The 18,952-nt window shown below is 54.8% G+C and overlaps 1 protein-coding gene across 4 annotated transcripts; it reads right to left on the reverse strand.

Annotated features, from left to right (window-relative positions):
• Positions 1-1,168: 1,168 nt before the first annotated feature.
• Positions 1,169-18,383, reverse strand: SLC35A3 (solute carrier family 35 member A3). Of its 4 annotated transcripts, none has more exons than XM_080648165.1 (8): positions 18,319-18,383; positions 13,595-13,799; positions 12,180-12,334; positions 11,975-12,097; positions 10,322-10,493; positions 8,186-8,304; positions 6,602-6,735; positions 1,169-5,553 (listed from the first exon to the last, which is right to left on the reverse strand). In XM_080648165.1, the coding sequence occupies exons 2-8, from the start codon at positions 13,779-13,781 to the stop codon at positions 5,463-5,465; spliced, it is 981 nt and encodes a 326-aa protein (XP_080504291.1). In that variant the 5' UTR covers positions 13,782-13,799; positions 18,319-18,383; the 3' UTR covers positions 1,169-5,462. The 4 variants fall into 4 exon arrangements, with proteins under 4 accessions (XP_080504291.1, XP_080504290.1, XP_080504289.1 ...); XM_080648164.1 differs by lacking the exon at positions 18,319-18,383 and adding an exon at positions 17,704-17,837; XM_080648163.1 differs by lacking the exon at positions 18,319-18,383 and adding an exon at positions 17,461-17,501.
• Positions 18,384-18,952: the final 569 nt, after the last annotated feature.

An 18,952-nucleotide genomic window follows, 5' to 3' on the forward strand; every position in this document is an offset into this window, starting at 1 on the left:
CCAGAGAGGGGCAGGGCTAGCGTGAGTCCACCACGTGGGCAAAGCACCCGTCGGTGATGCCAGGAGCAAAGCTGCCAGGGAAACGTGGGCGCCGCAGCGTGGGGCTGTCGGCTGGCAGCGCTCCCGCGCCTGGTGCCCCGCGGACTCGCGCCGTCTGCCTGCGGCTGCTCCTGGTCTGTGGCTCCTCTGTGATGAGCGGACTGCGGGTCACACCGCTCCCGTGAGTCCTGGTCTGCGGATGAATCGTCTCACCCGATCAGACCTGGGGACGCTTCCCACTGATCTCTCCCGTGGGCTGTTTCCTCTCTGGAGTGGGTGCGCACACGGCCGGCTGTGAAGGAAGGCGCTGGAAGGACAGGCAGAAAGACCGTTCGGACGGCCACCGTGTCACTCTCTGACGGGAACAGCAGTCGCTTCGATAAGGTTTAGACTCCCAGGTGTGTCTGCATGGCCCCGGGACTCAAGAACTGGGGTAGACAGTACTTCCTTTTTTTTTTTTTCCAGGTGGACATTTTCTTTTACTTATTTAGTTTTTCAATACTTTCAACAAAAGAAATATTCCCATTACCCCCCCCCCAAATTTAAATAAGTGCTTTTCATGAGAAGATACCAAAGAAAATTATACATTAAAAAAGTCTGATATTCTTATTTTAGCCATCTTTGAAGATGAAGCATTTTGTACAAGGTTACTCCAGTGGTAGAGGTGCAAATGAAACCCTGTATGTGGCTTATCATTTGACCTCTGTGCACTGAGCTGAGAGCCATGGAAGAAACAATTATATTCAAATTACGAAGAAGATCCGTCCTAGTTACGGTAATCACCCAACCCTGAGGCTAGCGAAGAGAGAATAAATTTGAGACAAAACCCTTCCCTAGGTGGGCTGGCCTCACCACGGGAGGAGAGACGTCGGGGCTCGGGTGAGTGAGACCCAGTCTCTTGGGGTTGAGCCTGTGCCAGGAGAGGTCACCTGTGGGGCCGGGACCCGGAGAGGCGGGGAAGGTGTGGGGTCGCTGTTGGCACAGAATGGGGGCAACTCACGGGTCATGTCTGACATGGGAGTGGGGAGCCAGGGAACACAGACGTTTACGTCGCTGACAGTGAAAATGACCCACTTTCACCAGCCCACTAAGTGGGTAACCGGGTACAAAAAAAGGACAACGAAGTCTGTCCATTTAAAAAGCCATTTAACAAAAGGCCAGTTTATATATTTCTTTGAATTATGTCATCAAAATTTAAACATACAAATTACATTCCCAAGCCCAAAAGAATCTTTCTAAACAAATAAAATACAGAGACATACAGACAAACTCAGAACCCAAATTACTGTAAAATGTTGTTTAAATCACAGTAAATGATATCTCATAAGAGATAAAGCGAAAGCATGACAGTTCCATCCGACTGTCCAGGTCGGAGGAGCGCAGTGCCGGAGGACTGGGCGATTCCTTAGTCGGTTCTGTCCCCCCCCACCCCCCACCCCTCCCGAGCCTGTGCAGGGCACCCACCCAACAGCCTGTGAGCCCGTCAGGCCGCCACCAGTGTTTGTACAGGGCACCCACCCGAACAGCCTGCTGGGTAAGGGGTCCTGAGCAAATGCTGAGACAGCCAACACAGCGGATTGGTTGTTCTTAAAACACCGAATTTCCTCAGAGCCCAAAGCTGTGAGTCACAGTCAGAGCCTCCAGGGAACAGTCAGGGATTCGGGCGAAGCCAGGCACAGAACAGGTTGTGATGAAGGTGCTCTGTCTTTGGTCCGTAAAGACTCTGAATGTGCTACATGTCCTACAGGTCGATCACGTGACTCCACAGAGCCAACCGGCTTCTGTAACCCCGGACAGACAGCACGCATCCACATGTGATGACATATGGTAACGATGAAAGTGAGCAATGCAAAACCCTGTTTTTAAAAGAAACTCAGTTGGCCCTAACCGGTGTGGCTCAGTGGGTAGAACGTCGGCCTGCGGACTGAAAGGTCCCAGGTTCGATTCTGGTCAAGGGCATGTACCTTGGTTGCGGGCACATCCCCAGTGGGAGGTGTGCAGGAGGCAGCTGATTGATGTTTCTAACTCTCTATCCCTCTCCCTTCCTCTCTGTAAAAAATCAATAAAATATATTTAAAAAAAATAAAAGAAACTCAGTTGAATGACAATAGGACACATTGTAGAAGTCTAATAATTTGGTAAGCAGGAAAAGTATGCCCATTCTTAAGAACAGTCAGCATTAACTAGGTCTACTGAGCACAAAGTTCATTTCCTTTCAGAGTCTGTCTCCTTACAATCTAGTTTACATATCAAACCACCCCTCCTTCTATGAAACGTGGCATTCAATATAAGTGGATGTAACCGTGTAGATTCTGCATCCTCCGTGAAACAGCCTACACCACCTCCACGTCACTTTTCACAGGACTGATCCCATCTCGGCAAGGAAACATCCTCATGTGGCATTTCAGACTTTTGTTCCCAAATACCATGTTCTTAATTTTTATAGAACTGTCAATTGGCACTTTTCTCCCATGAATTAGCATATTTTTTATAATGAACAAAGTAGTGGAGTAAACTTTAAAAAGTATAAGAATTTAAATAATCAAGGAGTTGTCATAAAGGATTTAATACAATAAGGCTTTTATTGTATTAAAACCCACGCCACACACAAGAAAATGGCATGTCTGCATACACAGGGTGTCCCAAAAAGTGCTTACACACTTTAACAGCTGAGAGCTCAATTGTGAAAATGAAATGGATTTATTTTTTTCAATATATTTTTATTTATTTCAGAGAGGAAGGCAGAGGGGGAGAGAGAGAAACATCAATGATGAGAGAAAATCATTGATCGGCTGCCTCCTGCATGCCCCCTACAGGGGATCGAGCCTGCAACCCGGGCCTGTGCCCTGACCAGGAATTGAACCATGACCTCCCGGTTCATAGGTCAACACTCAACCACTGAGCCACGCTGGCCGGGCATGAAATGTATTTTAATAAACACTGCCTTTATAATTACTCAGTGTGTGTGTGTATACATTTTGGGGGGCCACCCTATATATGACATGATCTGGAATAAAGGTTCATCTTCTCAAATGTAACTATTTCTTTAGGGATTAAAAAGTATAAACTAAAACCAATCTCTAATAACATTTTCAAACTGACTAGAAAAGCAAAATAAAACTTGCTTTGAAAATATACTTTAGGCTACTTTCTCCTTTCTTACAACTCTTGATTATAATTTTATAAACTTAGTTAGGAATCTTGAAAATTGTGTTATTTTGGACACCTGAAAATATATCATCACTGTAGATAGCATATCTGACATCCAATCACGCTCCTGGGTTACTTTTTGAAATGTTAAAATAGGAACAGACCGTACCTGAATTAACGATTAATTAATTGTGAGCACATATGAATGACTGTAATTACCTGACCACTACTTCCTATGGGCTGAACGCACGTCTTCCTACAGTATTTAGTCTTGAGTTCTCAGCATCTGAGACTGGGTTTCGCTTCGCAGGAGGTCACAGATGTGAGTGTGAATGCTGTTCGTCTGAAAGCACCCCTCGACGGGTGGTGGTTACTGAACACACACTCAGCCTGACCGGGACCTTCGCTTGGTCACCGAACACCTAAGCCAGCTCCAAGAACATCTCCTCGGGGCCCGTCTGGAGTCACCAGCAGGCCCTGGAAGGACTCTGTGACTTCGCACACATTTAAACTCCGAAGGACCAGGCAGCTGTGCCCTGAAGAGACCAGGCTTGCATCAACCAAGAAAGAGCCACGCCTGCTGGCGACAAGCTCCCAAGTTTGGAAAATACTATTTTGAGCCCAATTCTGTGCTTGTGACCCCATCTCGGCGAGGGAACAACCTCATGCGGCATCTCAACTTCTATTCCCAAATACCACGTTCTTAGTTTTCACAGAACTATCAGTTGGCACTTTCCTCCCATGAATTAGCGTATTTTTTGTAATGAATGAAGTAGTGGAGAGAGAAGAAGTCAATAACATTTAGCAAAGTCCATTACAGTGACCTTCTAGTTTTTATACGATTAGAACAGGAAACTTTAAAAATATATTAAGTCTGATGAAAAACATAAAGTAAAATAATTCTACTCTCTGGTGATCCTGGCGTCAATAAATAAACCCACATTCCAACTTCAGGAAGTATTTTGCCCACCACGGCCTCTCGTCTCTTCTGCTTGGTCTCCCCCTGTACCACCCGGTAAATAACTCGGGCACTTTGCCACTTCACCTGCGGCGCTGAGCAAAGGGAAAAGACACCCGTGTCAGCAGCACAGGGAGCCAGCGCCTCCGCCTCCCGCCTCCCGCGCTCAGGGCCCCGGGGACTCAGAGCCCCCGGGACCGGGTGGGAGCGCCTGGGAAGCGCCGAGCGGCCTTGGGTGTAAGTCGGAGCGCCTTTGATATCAGGTGATACCGTGGCCACCTGGAATGTCTCCAAGGAAAGTCGTTTTGGTCTCAATTCCTTGATGTCAGTCCTACTTCGGTGGTTGTTTTTGTCAACAGTTGTAGAGTTTACCGATCAATGAGTAAAATACTCATTAAAAACGTCCTCATGTGCACAGTTCATGCTCTGATAGTTCAAAAGTCTCCAAATGGAGATACTAGGCAAGAATTATTTTATTGTAAGTTACTGAATGAGTATGTGATCCCTTTAGAGGACATAGTAAGACTTTAAGGGAGCACACGGGGACTCAGCTAAAGCAATCCTAAAGACTGATGTGGTTTACAGGAAAGCAGCAGGTGGTGAGGGCCGCTCCGCCAGCACCCAAGGGCCCAGGGCCACCCGCACGGAGCGGGGACGCTTCCGAGGCGCTGGAAGCCCTGACAGGCGGATGGAGAAATGGGTGTGTTTCTCCCCGTGGAATGTGAATGTGGACTCTGCCTTGCACTCTGACAAGCCACACCCAGAAGGGCACCTCACCAGCTTTTATGTAGGTGAACAACATCGAGCGATCGCGTGTTTGCCACTCTTTTGTATAAATACAGAAATCTCGGGGGCGCGAAAGGGTTTCTCAGGCCGTCCTTCCACGTCCTCACAGCTTTACGGGCAATGGTTAGCACTGTCGAACCCTGACTCTCCCGCCGGGTGCTGACCTGTCCAGGGGCGGGCACACAGACCCCGAGCGGAGGGAAGGAGCTCGTCTGCAGAAGTGGCTGCTGACGCTCGCTGCGTGCGCTCTGGCAGAGAGCACAGGCCACCCTGCGGCGACCCGAACGGCCGGTCCCTCTCACCTCGGATCTCCAGCTCCCTGCCGCGATTCCAACCCGGCAATGCTTTCTAGCTTGGCTCTCTAGATGCGATAGGCGTTCTGTTACATATACACACACGTTAGCCGAATCGTTCGTGTTTCCCAGCCATGCGGACAGCATGCAGAGCGGCGCGACACCTTCCGGGGTCTGAGCAGTCCCGCGGGTTTCCCGCCGACCCGGCACGCTGCGAGCCGTGAGCGCAGCGCTCGCTACGCTCGGGTGGCATTGCCTGCGGGCTTGGGGTCATAGCCGTACAGGAAAGTGGCTGCTATTACGAGGATGGCTCCAAGGAAGAAGACACTAAACAGAAGAGAAAAGGAAAAAGACAAAATCAGATCAAAAGCAAACAAGTTCCTCTCGTTCTTTACTCTAGCAAGTTGGCTGGGGACATGCTCCGGTACCGGGTGAACCCAGCCTGTGTTCGCTGCCTCCCAGCCACCCCGCTGTGTCCACATGCCTTCTCTCTCCGTTCTCACAACCACCGCGAGGAAGCGGCGGCATCGCGCCCCCTTTCCAACACGAGGAGAAACGGAAGGCAGCGAGGTGAAGTCACCTGCTCACAGCCCCACCACTCCTCGAGAAGCGGGGTGCAGAGCTCCGGTTCTGGCTCCAGCTCGCTCCTCCTCCTCCTCCTCACTGTACTGTCCCCCAAAGCAAAGATGTCTAAATGTTTTTCATCTTACTATGCCTTGTGCCTGCAATACACTGAATAAGACCTCATTTTTTTTAAGATGTGAAACTGTAAAGGGAAATTGACACTCTTTTCAAACCAAAGTCAATTTCAGCTTAAAATCCAAGGTATAATCAGCAAAACTCAGGACCAATTTTTTAGGATGCTCTTGAAAAGAAAATAAGACTCAATGCAGGGACCCTTGCTTTCTTTATTTTATCCATAAATACGATCCCTTACTATGAATTGGAAATGAACTTAAACTGGTATTGGACCTTAAACTGGACATAAGCTAGAATACCAATCCTAACTTTTGACATGTACGTTCAAGAAAATGAAAGCTTCAAAAATTTTTAAATGTCATTTTTTGGCTTACTTTATGACTTTATAAGGCCAATGAACTGTTAAATATGACTTCTATATGACTGTTCCTCCGGGAGAAAAACCCCATTCAGATCTATCGGGACTCCTGGTCAGCCAAATCTGTATAAAGACGTTTCCAGGGGAAGATATTTTCGTGCACATAATTTGAACCCTTTTTAAAAAGAGAGCTAAAAGGAACCCTCATGACCTTTCCAAGATTCTTCAAAAGCTGTAACAGAACAACATTTTTCAGACCAGATCGGAAGAAAAATCCTTATTTCCTGTACTTTTGGAGATTTAAAGAAAAGATGTTACCTGGTTGGCACAAAATCTTGTAGCCAAAAGTAGGATATCAGTGTCGATAATATTATGGATAAAGAGGTTGCAAATCCTTTTAAAATATTATCTGCATACTTTATAACAGCGGCTATTACAAGGCCTCCGAGTGCCTGCGGAAGTGTTAAAAGATTGTTTTTAAAAACAAACAGATATGAAACTGCTTTCAAAACGATGTCATTACTCAGTGGAGCTTTAAGCTTTTGTCCCACAAACTTAACCCCAACTAGTGAGTGGTTTCCATTAGACCCTCTTCCACCCAGTGGCCTCCTTCCTGGGTTTTGTTCCGGAGCCCTCATTTCCGAGGCTGTCTGACAAAGTGACCCCCAGTGTAACCTGCGGCGTTATAACGAGTCCGATCAGATCACCAATCAAGTATCGGCCCTCACCCAAGTTAGTGCAAGCAGCACAGTGCAGACAGGGGTGGAAGGCTGCTTGCCAGCTGGTGCGGTGTTTCCCTTTGAGTAAGAATGCCGTTGTCACCTGAGAGTTACCCTGGCCAGTCACCTGAGAGTTACCCTGGCCAGATCTCATGGCTTCCTAACTTCACTCACTCCCCCCCGCCCCGCCCCGTTTCTCCCCATCCAACCCACCTTTCATTGCTCTCAATCACTTTCCTAAAGCAGTTTTATCCGTGCTCTTTCTTTAGGAGCAGAGAGAAACGCCTACCAAACCCCTCAGACTCCACTGTGGCTAGTAAGCAGGGGTGTGGCCATCCTCGCAGTCTCCCTCCTGCCAGGCCACGGGGACCGCTTCCCCTGCGCCTGGAGCCTCACTTCGCCACAGGGAGGGACAGAGCCTTAGGGAGGAAGTCAGCAGAGGCCCCGATCACCGCAGGGATGTCTGCGTCCCGTCTCCCAATGCTCTCTCTCCTACTCACGCCTGTGGGTCCCTCAGCCCGGCGGTCCCATCCTTTCTGTCTCACAGCCACTTCCTAAGGGCAGAGGGCTTCCTCTCCAAGGTCAAAGCCGTCGCACGGAACTCTCCTGACTTCCTGTCTACACGGCTTCTCTGAACGTGCACTCGCCCTCGTCTCCTTCTGTGTTAGACAGAGCATCCTTCCTGCTCTCGCGGCCCAGCTCCCTGGCCTCCCTGACCACCTCCCACAGGGACCCTCGCTCCTCCGAGCGGCTTTGCGAGGCAGGACCTGCAGCTGCGTCTCCTACCTCCCGGGCTGGGGAGAGGCCTGGAGATGGAATTGCTCAGCCTGAACCCTCTCAGGGCATAAACTGAGCCGACATGTAACCACAGGAGGGACGCGCGGTCCCCAGCTGCACCTCTGGCCCTGCTTCCTGCGCTGATGGGTGACCACCGCCTTCCTGTGTGATGGCAGAGAAACGGGAAGTTCTATCTGCCCGGCTCCAGCCTCCTGTTCTCCCGTGGCATCTCCTCCGGTTCAAGTGAAGGCCTGGAGCCCCTACCCCCGCCCCTCTTCACAGCCACTTCCTGGGGGGCTGAGCGCGGTCAGGGGGACCCGCCCCCTTATGCCAGCTCATTGCACCCCTCTGATCCTCTGCATTAGAGCAAGCGCATTAGCGTCACATAGGGAAGTAAATGCTTTACCTGAAGAGCAACAACTGCCCAGGTCAGCCGGTTGTATCCCTGGAAAAACCCGTTCTGTGACACCAGCTCCCCGTCGTAGACGTACACGCCCATCAATCCAAATATGCTCCCAAAGAAACCTGCGAAACGAGGCTACGTCACATGTGGGAGAGGGCCTGGCCACTCGGAGTGATTCTATTCTTTTACACTTTTTACTGGGACATCCGTGTAATTTAACAAACGTGCACGCAGTGCCATGAATGTAAGAGGAAGACACGAGGATAGGAAGGAGCAGTGGTGACCGGTCTAACCTCGGAGCATTAACACAGCACAATGCAGAAATCACATGGATCCACGCTGTCCCCCCGCAGATTTGGAAAATGCTCGCTTTGGGCATATGTCAGTGCATCTGCGCCTTCCTGCAGCCAGACACAGACTTTCCTATAGTCACATGCACCTGCAGGCATATGCGCTCATGTGTGTGGCACGCACCTTTCCTTCCTTACCAGGAAGCTGTGAAGGGTCAGTGAGTAATAACGGAAAATCGGCGCTAAGAGAGCCAGTCGCGGGCAGCGAGGCCTCCGGGGGGAAGGTCACCCAGGACAGCAGGGTGCCTCACTGACGGCGCCCACCCCCCTCCTGCCGCAGGGCTGCCCAGGACCCTGACCTCAGAGGTTCCCAACCTCCACGGGAGTGGAGTTAGGGGGCACACAGACACCCTCAGGGCCGCCTTTAGGAAATGAGCCGCAGGCGCAGGGCAGCAGTTTCGATGAAGCCGTAAGGAACCAACGTGTTCCACGGAGGGGACTGGCGGGGAGGGCAGTCATCCTTCCAAAACCGCGTTTATGCCAACTCCAGCCTTCTAGTGTGTCTCGTTCTGAGCGCGAAGGTAACACGGGCATGCTGCAGAGATCAGTCCTCGCACGGGCCCCGGCCTCCTCTTAGAACAACAACACTGGGTAAGGGCCAAGGGGCACCAGATGTGGAGGGTACAGAGGTACAGTATGTGCAGATCTGCCTTCTTCCTATCTGCTGCATAGTTGTCCATTGTATGGACGATAACATGAAATGCACATACAACACGAATTGTTCTGGGTGATTTACGCGTGTGAACTCACAACAAACCTACGGGGTAGACAGTCTCGTCCATTTCACAGCTGGAGAAACTGGACCAGAGATGCTAAGTAAACATGCTGGGCTCACGCAACAGCTAAGGGATGGGCTCAGGACTGGGTCCCCACCGCGGCCTGGAGACACGACCTTGACCATTGCACTAGGTGAGCCCTTGGCAATGACTAGCCAGCCTTCTCCACACCCCATTCTACAATGGAACCAAAGCGGAAATGACAGCCTGTCTTCCCGAGCTTCTGCGAGCCCAGCGGAAGCGACACTCCCCTGCCGGTGTGGAGTGGTGCATCGCTGACTTTATCTACTTAAACGGTGTTAACACTCCCAAACGGAGACCAACAGGTTATATCAATCTGCGCGTTTGAAAAATGCTACAGCGTTGTAATTCATGGTTTGTGATTCCAAGCTCTGTACTGACCGGTGTGTCCTTTCAAGACCTCAGCCAGCTCACCACTGGGTTGTGTGTGAGGTCAGAGCAATGAACAGAATTCCATGAGGTTCCACAGAATCATCATTCTGAACTGATTCCATGTTTCGTTTATAATTCAAGGAAATCTGGGGCAACTCACACAAACCTTGACTATCTCTCTCTCTCCTCTGATATTTGCATGTTGAATGGCAACAGCTGACATCAGGGCCTACTGTGTGCAAGGCATTTATCCCCAACACTTCACATGTGTTCTCTCTCTAATCCTCGGAGCAACATAGCAAGCCCTGTAAGATCATTTTACAGGAGAGGAAATCCATATGTTACTTGCAACATCTTCCGGGGAAAACGCAGCCACTGTGGCTACTTATTCAGGCGCCAAATGCTGAGGACAGAAACAGCCTCCACCCACCTCACGTCACAGACCTCAAACCCCACGTTCTTGAGTACAAGGCATTCATTTAAAATACAACCTTTTTAAAGCGCCCAAACCTTGCCAGATACTTGGATCCACAGCACGTCTCATGAAAGGCTATAGAAATCTTTAAATGTAACCATGTAACCACCGTAAAACAGCACATTAGAAAATACGTCAGACTTACCCAGTTGAATGTTTCTGATCCACACCGACTGCTTGGTTTCTTTTAGGATTTTCTCAAAGTACACCCCAGCGAAGCCACTGGAGAAGCAGGCCGTGAGCACGGCCATGAGCCCCACGAACTGCGAGCCAGCCGACAGCGCCTTCGCGTCCAGCTCCTGGGCATCCGAGGGCCACTGGGCGAAGGAACACAACGCAGTTCAATCCCCGCACAGCCCCCGTGCACAGGGCCAGCTCAGCCCGAAGGACGGTGCCAGCACGGCTGCCCTGGGGCTGCAGAGGGCTTCTGAGAGACAGCCATAGAGAGGTTATACACCCCACCGCGCCATCCCTGTCGACTCTAACCTCAGAGCCGACCCGAGGAAGAGGAAGGGACTAATTGCAGCGCTCGGAGCAGCCTCTCCAAGCCCCGCGGCCGCCGAGACTTCGAGTGTGAAGTGTGGAGTAGCTACGGGAGCCTGGGGCTGCCCTGCACCCGGCCTTCCCCTGCACCCCGACCCTCCCCTGCACCCCGGCCTTCCCCTACACCCCGGCCTTCCCCTGCACCCCGGCCTTCCCCTGCACCCCGGCCTTCCCCTGTATCCAGGCCCTGCTGGCACCCCGGCCCTGCTCACCATCCACCACCGGGGCTGCACCCTGCCCTCAGCGCTCCTGGGTTGAACCCGTTTAAAATGAACGTGGAAAAGATTTAGTCAAGGTGCACACACACTTCACTCTGGGAAAGTGCCGAGGGGCCGCTGAGTGGCAGGAACGTGACGGGGTAGGATTTGTTTTTGGACAGACCACAGTGGTGACTGCGTGGAGGCTGAATGTGGGGGGCAGGTAGGCCTGAAGGAAAAATATCCTTTTTAGCCCACCACGATAGTGCTTTGGGGGAGCCAAACGACCACATGAGAAAGAGGCAGGAGCGGGGCAGCGCTGTGCAGGCGGCAGGACAGAGCTGGGGGAGCAGGGGACGGCGGGGGCTTCCTGGACGTCCGGGCAGAAGGGAGGGGCCAGGCCCAGCCCGGCTGAGTAAGAGGGACGGCAGGACAGACAGCAGTGGGGCGGGGAGGTCACGTTCGCTTATCACCGATTGAAGAGCCCAGCCATGATGCCCAGCAGGGGTTCGACACACAAATCTGACACCGCCTGTGACAGCCAGAGCAGCTGGCAGCCAGCCAGGAGCCTCGCGCACGCCGTGCTAATGAAAGCTCCAAATGACGGGATCTCCACAAATAAGGACATAACTAAAGAAGTCACGAGCCTCCCACGGACCAGGCCCTCAAAGGCGGTGCCAAGCAAGGGGACCCGGAGGAAACCAGTGAGGAACCGTGAGAACGGAGGGCGAAGAGCGGAAGGAATGGTCTCGGGCGCTGGTGGCGGGAGAGCGTGTCCGTCACCTCCGACGCTCCTGGGGACCGCTGGACATGAGCTTCCTTTCCACACCGCAGTGTCCTACTCCCTAATTGGCTGGTGAGACCATTGGGGTTTCACACGTTTCTGAGCACCAGTGACCGCCCCGGTGTATCGCTCACAGGAAGCTCTCAGAAGATCTCAGGGGTGAGAATAAGCGCTGACTCGCTTCACCAGGCAGCAGAGCCACCCTGTCCTTGCGCAGCAGAGAAGGCAGTGGAACTGCGCTACGATGACAGGTGTGCGGATGTGGAACAGTTACCTGTACAAAAGCCACTCCGGTCATCAGGATCACCAGGGACAGCCACTGGTACACACCCAGCTTTTTGCTCAGCATGGACACAGAGAACAGCGCCGTCGTAAGAATTTTCAACTGATACGTGACCTGGAAGAGAGACAGCGATGTGAGAGAGTCACGGCCGAGGGTCTGCTGGTGAAGAGGACCGTGAGGAATGCGCCTTGGGCACCTGGTAGGTAGCTGCGTCCAGATTGGACAGCGCCACGTAGAGCAGGTTGTTCTGAAGCGTGTAGATGCCGGACGGAATGGCCAGCTTGATGGTTTCCATAGGCTTGTTCAGGATTTCATCGCGCAGCATTCGGTTCAGTGCCCTCAGGCTACACTCTAGAGGAAACGTGAAGCAGGGACGTCAGGCAGGGGGCGACTGGGTACTTCGTACCCTCCCTCCAGGCCTGCCTTCTCTCTCGTGAAAACAGGGTACTGGGCTACATGTTAAGATACTTTAGGTCTAAGCTACACCTTTAACGAGGCTACGTTTTCAAATGTTAAGTATTATCAGGAAGCATATTCAGAACAGCATTATCCGTACACCCTTCTACTGGTCCCCGAGCCCCGGCCATGTGGCTCCGGTGGGGTGCTGTCCCGTGCCCAGAAAGGTGGCCCGTTCCATTCGCGATCAGGGCACGTGCCTGGGTTTCGGGTTCTCTCTCTGGTGGGGGGCGTGCAGGAGGGAGCCGATATATGTTTTGCTCTCACATGGATGTTTCTTTCTCACTCCCTCTCCCATCCCCTCTCTCTAAAAAATCAGTTAAAAAAAAAAAGCAGTCTTAATAAAACGACAAATATTGAAATGTTCTTAATACTAGAGTATTAGATAATGCAGTAGTGTTCAAATGTGTAGTTACCAACATGTATTTACATATATGTCATCCTATATAATAAAAGGGTAATATGCAAATAGACCGAATGGCAGAACAACCAACCCACAAATCAAAGTGAAGTGTAATATGCTAATGATATGCTAAGGCTGCTCAACCACTCGCTATGACGTGCACTGACCACCAGGGAGCAGACAGTCAACTGGTCGACCAGTCGCTCTGATGTGCACTGACCACCAGGGGGCAGATGCTCCGACCGGTAGGTTAGCTTGCTGCTGGGGTCCGGCCGATTGGGACTGAGGAAGATGGGCCGGACACGCCCTGGAGCCCTCCTGTGGTCCCTCCCCGGCTCGATTGTGGACCGGTGGGGTCCCTCAGCCTGGCCTGCGTCCTCTCGCATTCCGGGACCCCTCGGGGGATGTTGGAGAGCCGGTTTCAGCCCGATCCCGCAGGCCACTCCCCTTGGGAGGGCACCAGATGCAGGGCTCATGGCTGGCAAGCACGGCAGCAGCGCAAGGCTCTCCTGATGGGGACTGATGGGGCGCGAGCCCGCGGCAGGCAGTGGGGCCGGGAGGAGCGGGAGCAGCAGGTAGGAGCTGCAGGAAGTTGCAGGCGGCGTTGGACTGCGGGTTTCGGCCAATCCCTGCGGGCCACCCAGAGGGACACCACCCCTGCACGAATTCGTGCACCAGGCCTCTAGTATACAAATAATACCAAACAATTAAATAAATGTCAATGACTTACAAACAAAAACCTGGATACCTACGGCTGTCTTTGTAGACTAATAAGATGCAGGCCATTATCTTCAGAATCTCAGCCACAACCACGGCCGTGGAGGACAGGTACCGAGGCCCCTCCTCCTTTAAAGTCCTGGAGTAGCGCATGGTGAGAACCAGGCTGGTGGTCTGAAAGACCAGGACCCCCAAGGAAAGGTATTTGAGGTTCGCAGACATTGTTTTATCTGCATCTGCCTGAGAAACAAATCAAACAGGGCAAGTGAACAAAAAACATAAACTTATATATTAAAAACCATACTGGAAAAAACAAACTGATATATTAAAAAAGCCAGTAAGAGCCATCAGGCCGCAAACAGGATGCAGTATGTACGTCCCACCCCATTCGTTCTGCTCTGGACCGAACACTGAAGCCAGTAGCAGGAGACGCTGGAAGGCGAAGAAGACAAGCTGGCCAGAGACCTCGAAGGAGACCAGCTCCTCAAAAAGGGGCAAGCGTACCTTGTCGCTGGAATCCATGGCAGTGCTGGGGAAACCCCAAATCTTATTTTTCATAAAAGTGCAAGAAGTGAGCCAGGTCATTCACACTATGGGCATATTCTACTTTCCCTCTAGGATGGAAACAAACCCTTCCACGAACTCGGTTCCCTCTTAAGTGCTCAGAGGAAAGTGTAACCCTGCCCACTGCCACGCCCGACTCTAATCTTTACGGGTTTACGGCCCTAGAACCGTTGGCATTAGACAACTTTTCCTTGTTTCTCCCGCCCTTTCTTCCTCCAGGTATCAGGAGACTGTTTATATACCATAATGTCAACTTTCTGCGAGTTAATTTTTACCTTGCTCTTTCATAGTCTGTGGAATTTGCATCACACATTGTTAAAATCAATATTCCTTCAGCTCTATAATCGTATCACATTTACATTTTCATTCTTAGATTACGAAGTGTTCGGTTTGTACTTTCTGTCCAGCCAAGGACTGGGAAGACCACCTGTCGCAGGGACTCCTCGCCCACCTGCCTCTCCTGCCCACCGCTTCCGACTGGTTTCCTGCCACGCAGCCCAAGGCAGCAGTTGCCCGTGCCCCACAGAGCAGGCGGGAGTGGAGACGGGGGGGCCCGCGAGCCACAGCCCCTAGTAAAGGCTCGGACTAAGGAGACTGGGGCAGCAGTAAACAGTAGGATCTCACACCTGCCGTCCGTATTTCATAGGCACTTCCTGCGGATACACAACCATGAACGAGACAAACAGGATCTGTTTCTTCCTGGGGCGCATCCTCCCGCGTGGAAGACGCGCGTCACTCAAATAATTCCAGAAAGAGTCTGGCCAGGCCTCCGCAGGGCAACAGGGCACTCTCACAGGGAACGATGGCACCTCGTATTCAATTATGTCCACGTGGCTAAACTCAAACACATTCGCCCAGCCCCTCCAGGTGGTGCCCGGTGAGAACGGGCGTAAGATTGTGGGCAGGCGTGCCGCAGGCCGGGGCTCCAGAAGGCTCTCACACCGAGCGTGCGGCAGGTTCCGGGGCCCCCCGCCCTGCTCCAGGAAGCTCTCCTTGACTCTGTTCTCTGACGTCAGCCCGGCAGTATTGCTGCGAGTTTCTGGACCCCAGGACCGAGAGCGCAGACTTAGGGTGCCCTTGCTTGTTAGCGGGCTGAAACCTAGGTTAGGCCGCCCATCCATATTGACCTTAAGCATGCGTGTTTATAAACTTCTGCTTTTCTCGTTAATCTGTCTTTTATTATAGGGGTCTCAGCTAAGAACTCAGAAGAGCAGAGAGCAAATTACTTTCCTCCTCCTACAGTAGTGAGAATAACTATATTATCTCAAAAACTGACTCCTAGGATCAAATGAAGGACTAAAACAGGGAACAGAAAAGGGCTTTCAAGTAAAGGCTGTTACTGACAGTCTGAAACCAGGTTACACTACAACACAGGAGTATCCTGACCCCCGGGAGCACCATGAGAATTTGGCTGTCTTTCTGACTTAATGCAATTATTTATTGAGTCTAAAGTATCTTCAATACTGTGCTCAAGTATTAAAGTACTCAAGGCATTTAAAAGATATAGGTACTTCTCTTAAAAAGCTTACGTTCTAGCTCAGCCAGTGTGGCTCAGTGGTTGAGCATCGACCTATGAACCAGGAGGTCATGGTTCAACTCCCGGTCAGGGCACATGCCCAGGTTGGGGGTTCGATCCCGATCCCCCATGTGGGGCGTGCAGGAGGCAGCAGACCAATGATTCTCTCTCATCATTGATGATTCTATCTCTCGCTCCCTCTCCCTTCCTCTCTGAAGTCAATAAACAACAAAACCGCTTATACTCTCATAGGATGAGTTCCTCAAATAACCACAGCACAACGCAAACAGAACAAGTGTAAGATTCATGAAGCCCAACACCCGAGAGAAGAAGAATGCGCTGGACGAACGGTAGCCTTCGGAGAGCGGATAAGAAGGGGTGGCACGCAAGGCCGCCTGGCAGGAAGGAGGGTGTGAGCAGGCCAAGGCAGCGGGCCCAGGCTCGAAATGACATTTCAAAGCCACTACTCCGGTTGGTTGGGATAACACCTCCGCTCTTTCTTTTTTGAATTTTAAAACAATTTAAAATACAAAAAAGAAAGGGACCCTGGAGCCAAGGACAGCTCCCAGCTTTGAAGGCCGCCCTGAATGACATGGGTTTATTCCCAGCCACCTGAGCAGTGACCAGAGGGGGCCTCGCCTGGGCTGTGCGCACGTGGAGGGGGGACGGGAGGGCGCAGGCGGCAGCGGTGGTCCGGCAACCCCGCTCCTGTGCAGGTCACAGCGGAGGTGAGTTTCCCAGACTCAGCGCGGGGCGGTGGGAGCAAGCAGTGGAGAGCTGAGTCCCAGCGGTCCAGCAGGAGGACCAGGGCTGGGGGGGCGCTGGCCCAGCAGGAGGACCAGGCCTGGGGGGCGCTGGCCCAGCAGGAGGACCAGGCCTGGGGGGCGCTGGCCCAGCAGGAGGACCAGGGCTGGGGGGCGCTGGCCAAGCAGGAGGACCAGGGCTGGGGGGCGCTGGCCCAGCAGGAGGACCAGGCTGGGGGGCGCTGGCCCAGCAGGAGGACCAGGCTGGGGGGCGCTGGCCCAGCAGGAGGACCAGGCTGGGGGGCGCTGGCCCAGCAGGAGGACCAGGCTGGGGGGCGCTGGCCCAGCAGGAGGACCAGGCTGGGGGGCGCTGGCCGCGGGGATGCTCAGGAGTCCTTCTCTTTGGAGGGGCGAACGGAGCTCACCAGGGCGAGGGAGGGAAGGCACGGAGGAGGAACCCCAAGTCCCATCCGTACCGGCCCGGAGGAGTGCAGAAACGAAGCGGCTAACTCTGGCCCCGCTTTCACGTGCCGCCCTAACAGCCTCCTCGAAAGCAGGAAGCACTCAGCGAGGCCGCCAGTTACCAAGGTTCCCGCTGCACTGGAGCCGCGGCCGCTCAGCGGCTGTAAGTGAACCTGAACTCACAGCCTCCTCCCCGCACAGACACCCCGGGGGTTCCGACAGGGGCCCCCCTGGCCAGGACCGCCCCCCCACCGGGACCTCACCTGGCCGGGATCCCGCCCCCCGACCGGGACCTCACCCGGCCGGCCCCCCACCTCACCGGGACCTCACCTGGCCGCCCCACCCCCCACCTTACCTGGCCGGGCCCCCCCCCCCACCATCTCACCTGGCCTGGACCCCCCCACCGAGACTTCACCCGGCCGCCCCCCACCTCACCGGGACCTCACCTGGCCGGCCCCCGCCCACCTCACCTGGCCGGCCTCCCCACCGGGACCTCACCTGGCCGGGCCCCCAACCTCACCTGGCCGGACCCCCCCACCTCACCTGGCCGCCCCCCCCCACCTCACCTGGCCGGGACCCCCTGGCCCGGACCCCGTGGCCCCCGCACCAGCCTCACCATGTCCGGCAGCCCCTGCGGCTTCTCAGCGCGGCGCCCGGGACGGTGGGCGGAGCCATCGGGCGCGGGGGTCACCGGGGGTCACGGGGAACGCCCCCGCCCGGCCCCCTCGCCCCGGCTCCCCACGCGTGGCGGTGCCCTCCCCCGGGCCCTTCCTCCTCCGCCCGCACATCCCGCACGTCGCCCGGGAGCGGCAACGTGTCACTCGCGCCCCCGCCCGGTCCTCGCCCGCCCCGCGCTCACCTGCCCCGCTCGGCCGGCCGCGCGCTCGGGGGCCGGCGGCTCAGCTCGGCCGGGCGCCCGGGGCTGCCGTGCCCGCCGGGTCCCCCGCGCCCCCTGCCGCGCGGCGCCGCCCGCCGTCCCCTCCGTCCCCGCCGCCAGCGCTTCCGGTGCCGGTCCCTCCGCCGCCGCTCCGGCCGCCGCCGCGCCCGCGCCCCGCCGTTCCCGCCTCGGCACGGCCCCCCGCCCCGTCCCGCCGGCTGCTCCCCGGGAGGAAGGGCCGGGCCTGCGGGGCAAAGGCCTGGGGCAGGGGCGGGGCCGGGCCACACCGCCTGCGGGGCCACAGCGCACGCCAGGCTCTTCCGGGCCCCGGCCCCAGCCCCCCCTCCCCCTCCCGGGCCCTGGCTCCCTCCTCCCTCCCTCCCTCCTTCCCGGACCCGGCGCCCCCTCCCCCTCCCGGGCCCTGGCTCCCTCCTCCCTCCCTCCCTCCCTCCCGGACCCGGCGCCCCCTCCCCCTCCAGGGCTCTGGCTCCCTCCTCCCTCCCTCCCGGACCCGGCGCCCCCTCCCCCTCCCTCTCCCTCCCTCCCTCCCGGGCCCTGGCTCCTCCTGCGCCCCGCAGCTCTGGGGCGTCTGGGCACCTGCAGGGGATGCGCTCACGTCTCTGGGCTGGGATCCGGTCCACACCCATCCCCCTGCCCTGCTGTCCTGGCGCCGCTGGGTCCGGGCGGGTCCAGCACCTGCCGCCCGCCCCGCTGGGCTGGGCTCCCGGGGGCCACGTCCCGGAGCAGGCAGAGCCTGCAGGGCAGCTCCGGCACCAGCCCTGGAGCGCAGGCCGCATGGAGCCGGGTGCTCCCTCATTGAATGGTAGGAGCAGCAAGGAGTGTGCCGGCCTCAGCTCAGGCAGCCCTCCCCGGCCAGGCAGCCCTAGTCCTGCACTTGAGGGAAGGAGCCCTGAGGCCTTCCGCCCTTAAACCCTGTTCCCAGGTTCCTCTACCCACGGAGACATGAGCTGGGATGCAGCCCCTAATGTGTCTGCCTTTAAACGTAAAAACACTGCGCTCAGCTGTCATAGGAAGGAAAATGAGGCGGCAAATAGGTGGCAGCCAGCAAACGGAGCAGGGATAAGAAGTGCCAGTAAGGCCAGCCTGTGTGGCTCAGTGGTTGAGCAACGACCTATGAACAAGGAGGTCTCGGGTTCGATTCCGGGTCAGGGCACATGCCCTGGTTTTGGGCTCCATCCCCAGTGGAGGGCATGCAGAAGGCAGTCCATCC

This window comes from Plecotus auritus (assembly GCF_963455305.1).
Source record: "Plecotus auritus genome assembly, chromosome: 12".
In the NCBI taxonomy this organism is placed as follows: domain Eukaryota; kingdom Metazoa; phylum Chordata; class Mammalia; order Chiroptera; family Vespertilionidae; genus Plecotus; species Plecotus auritus.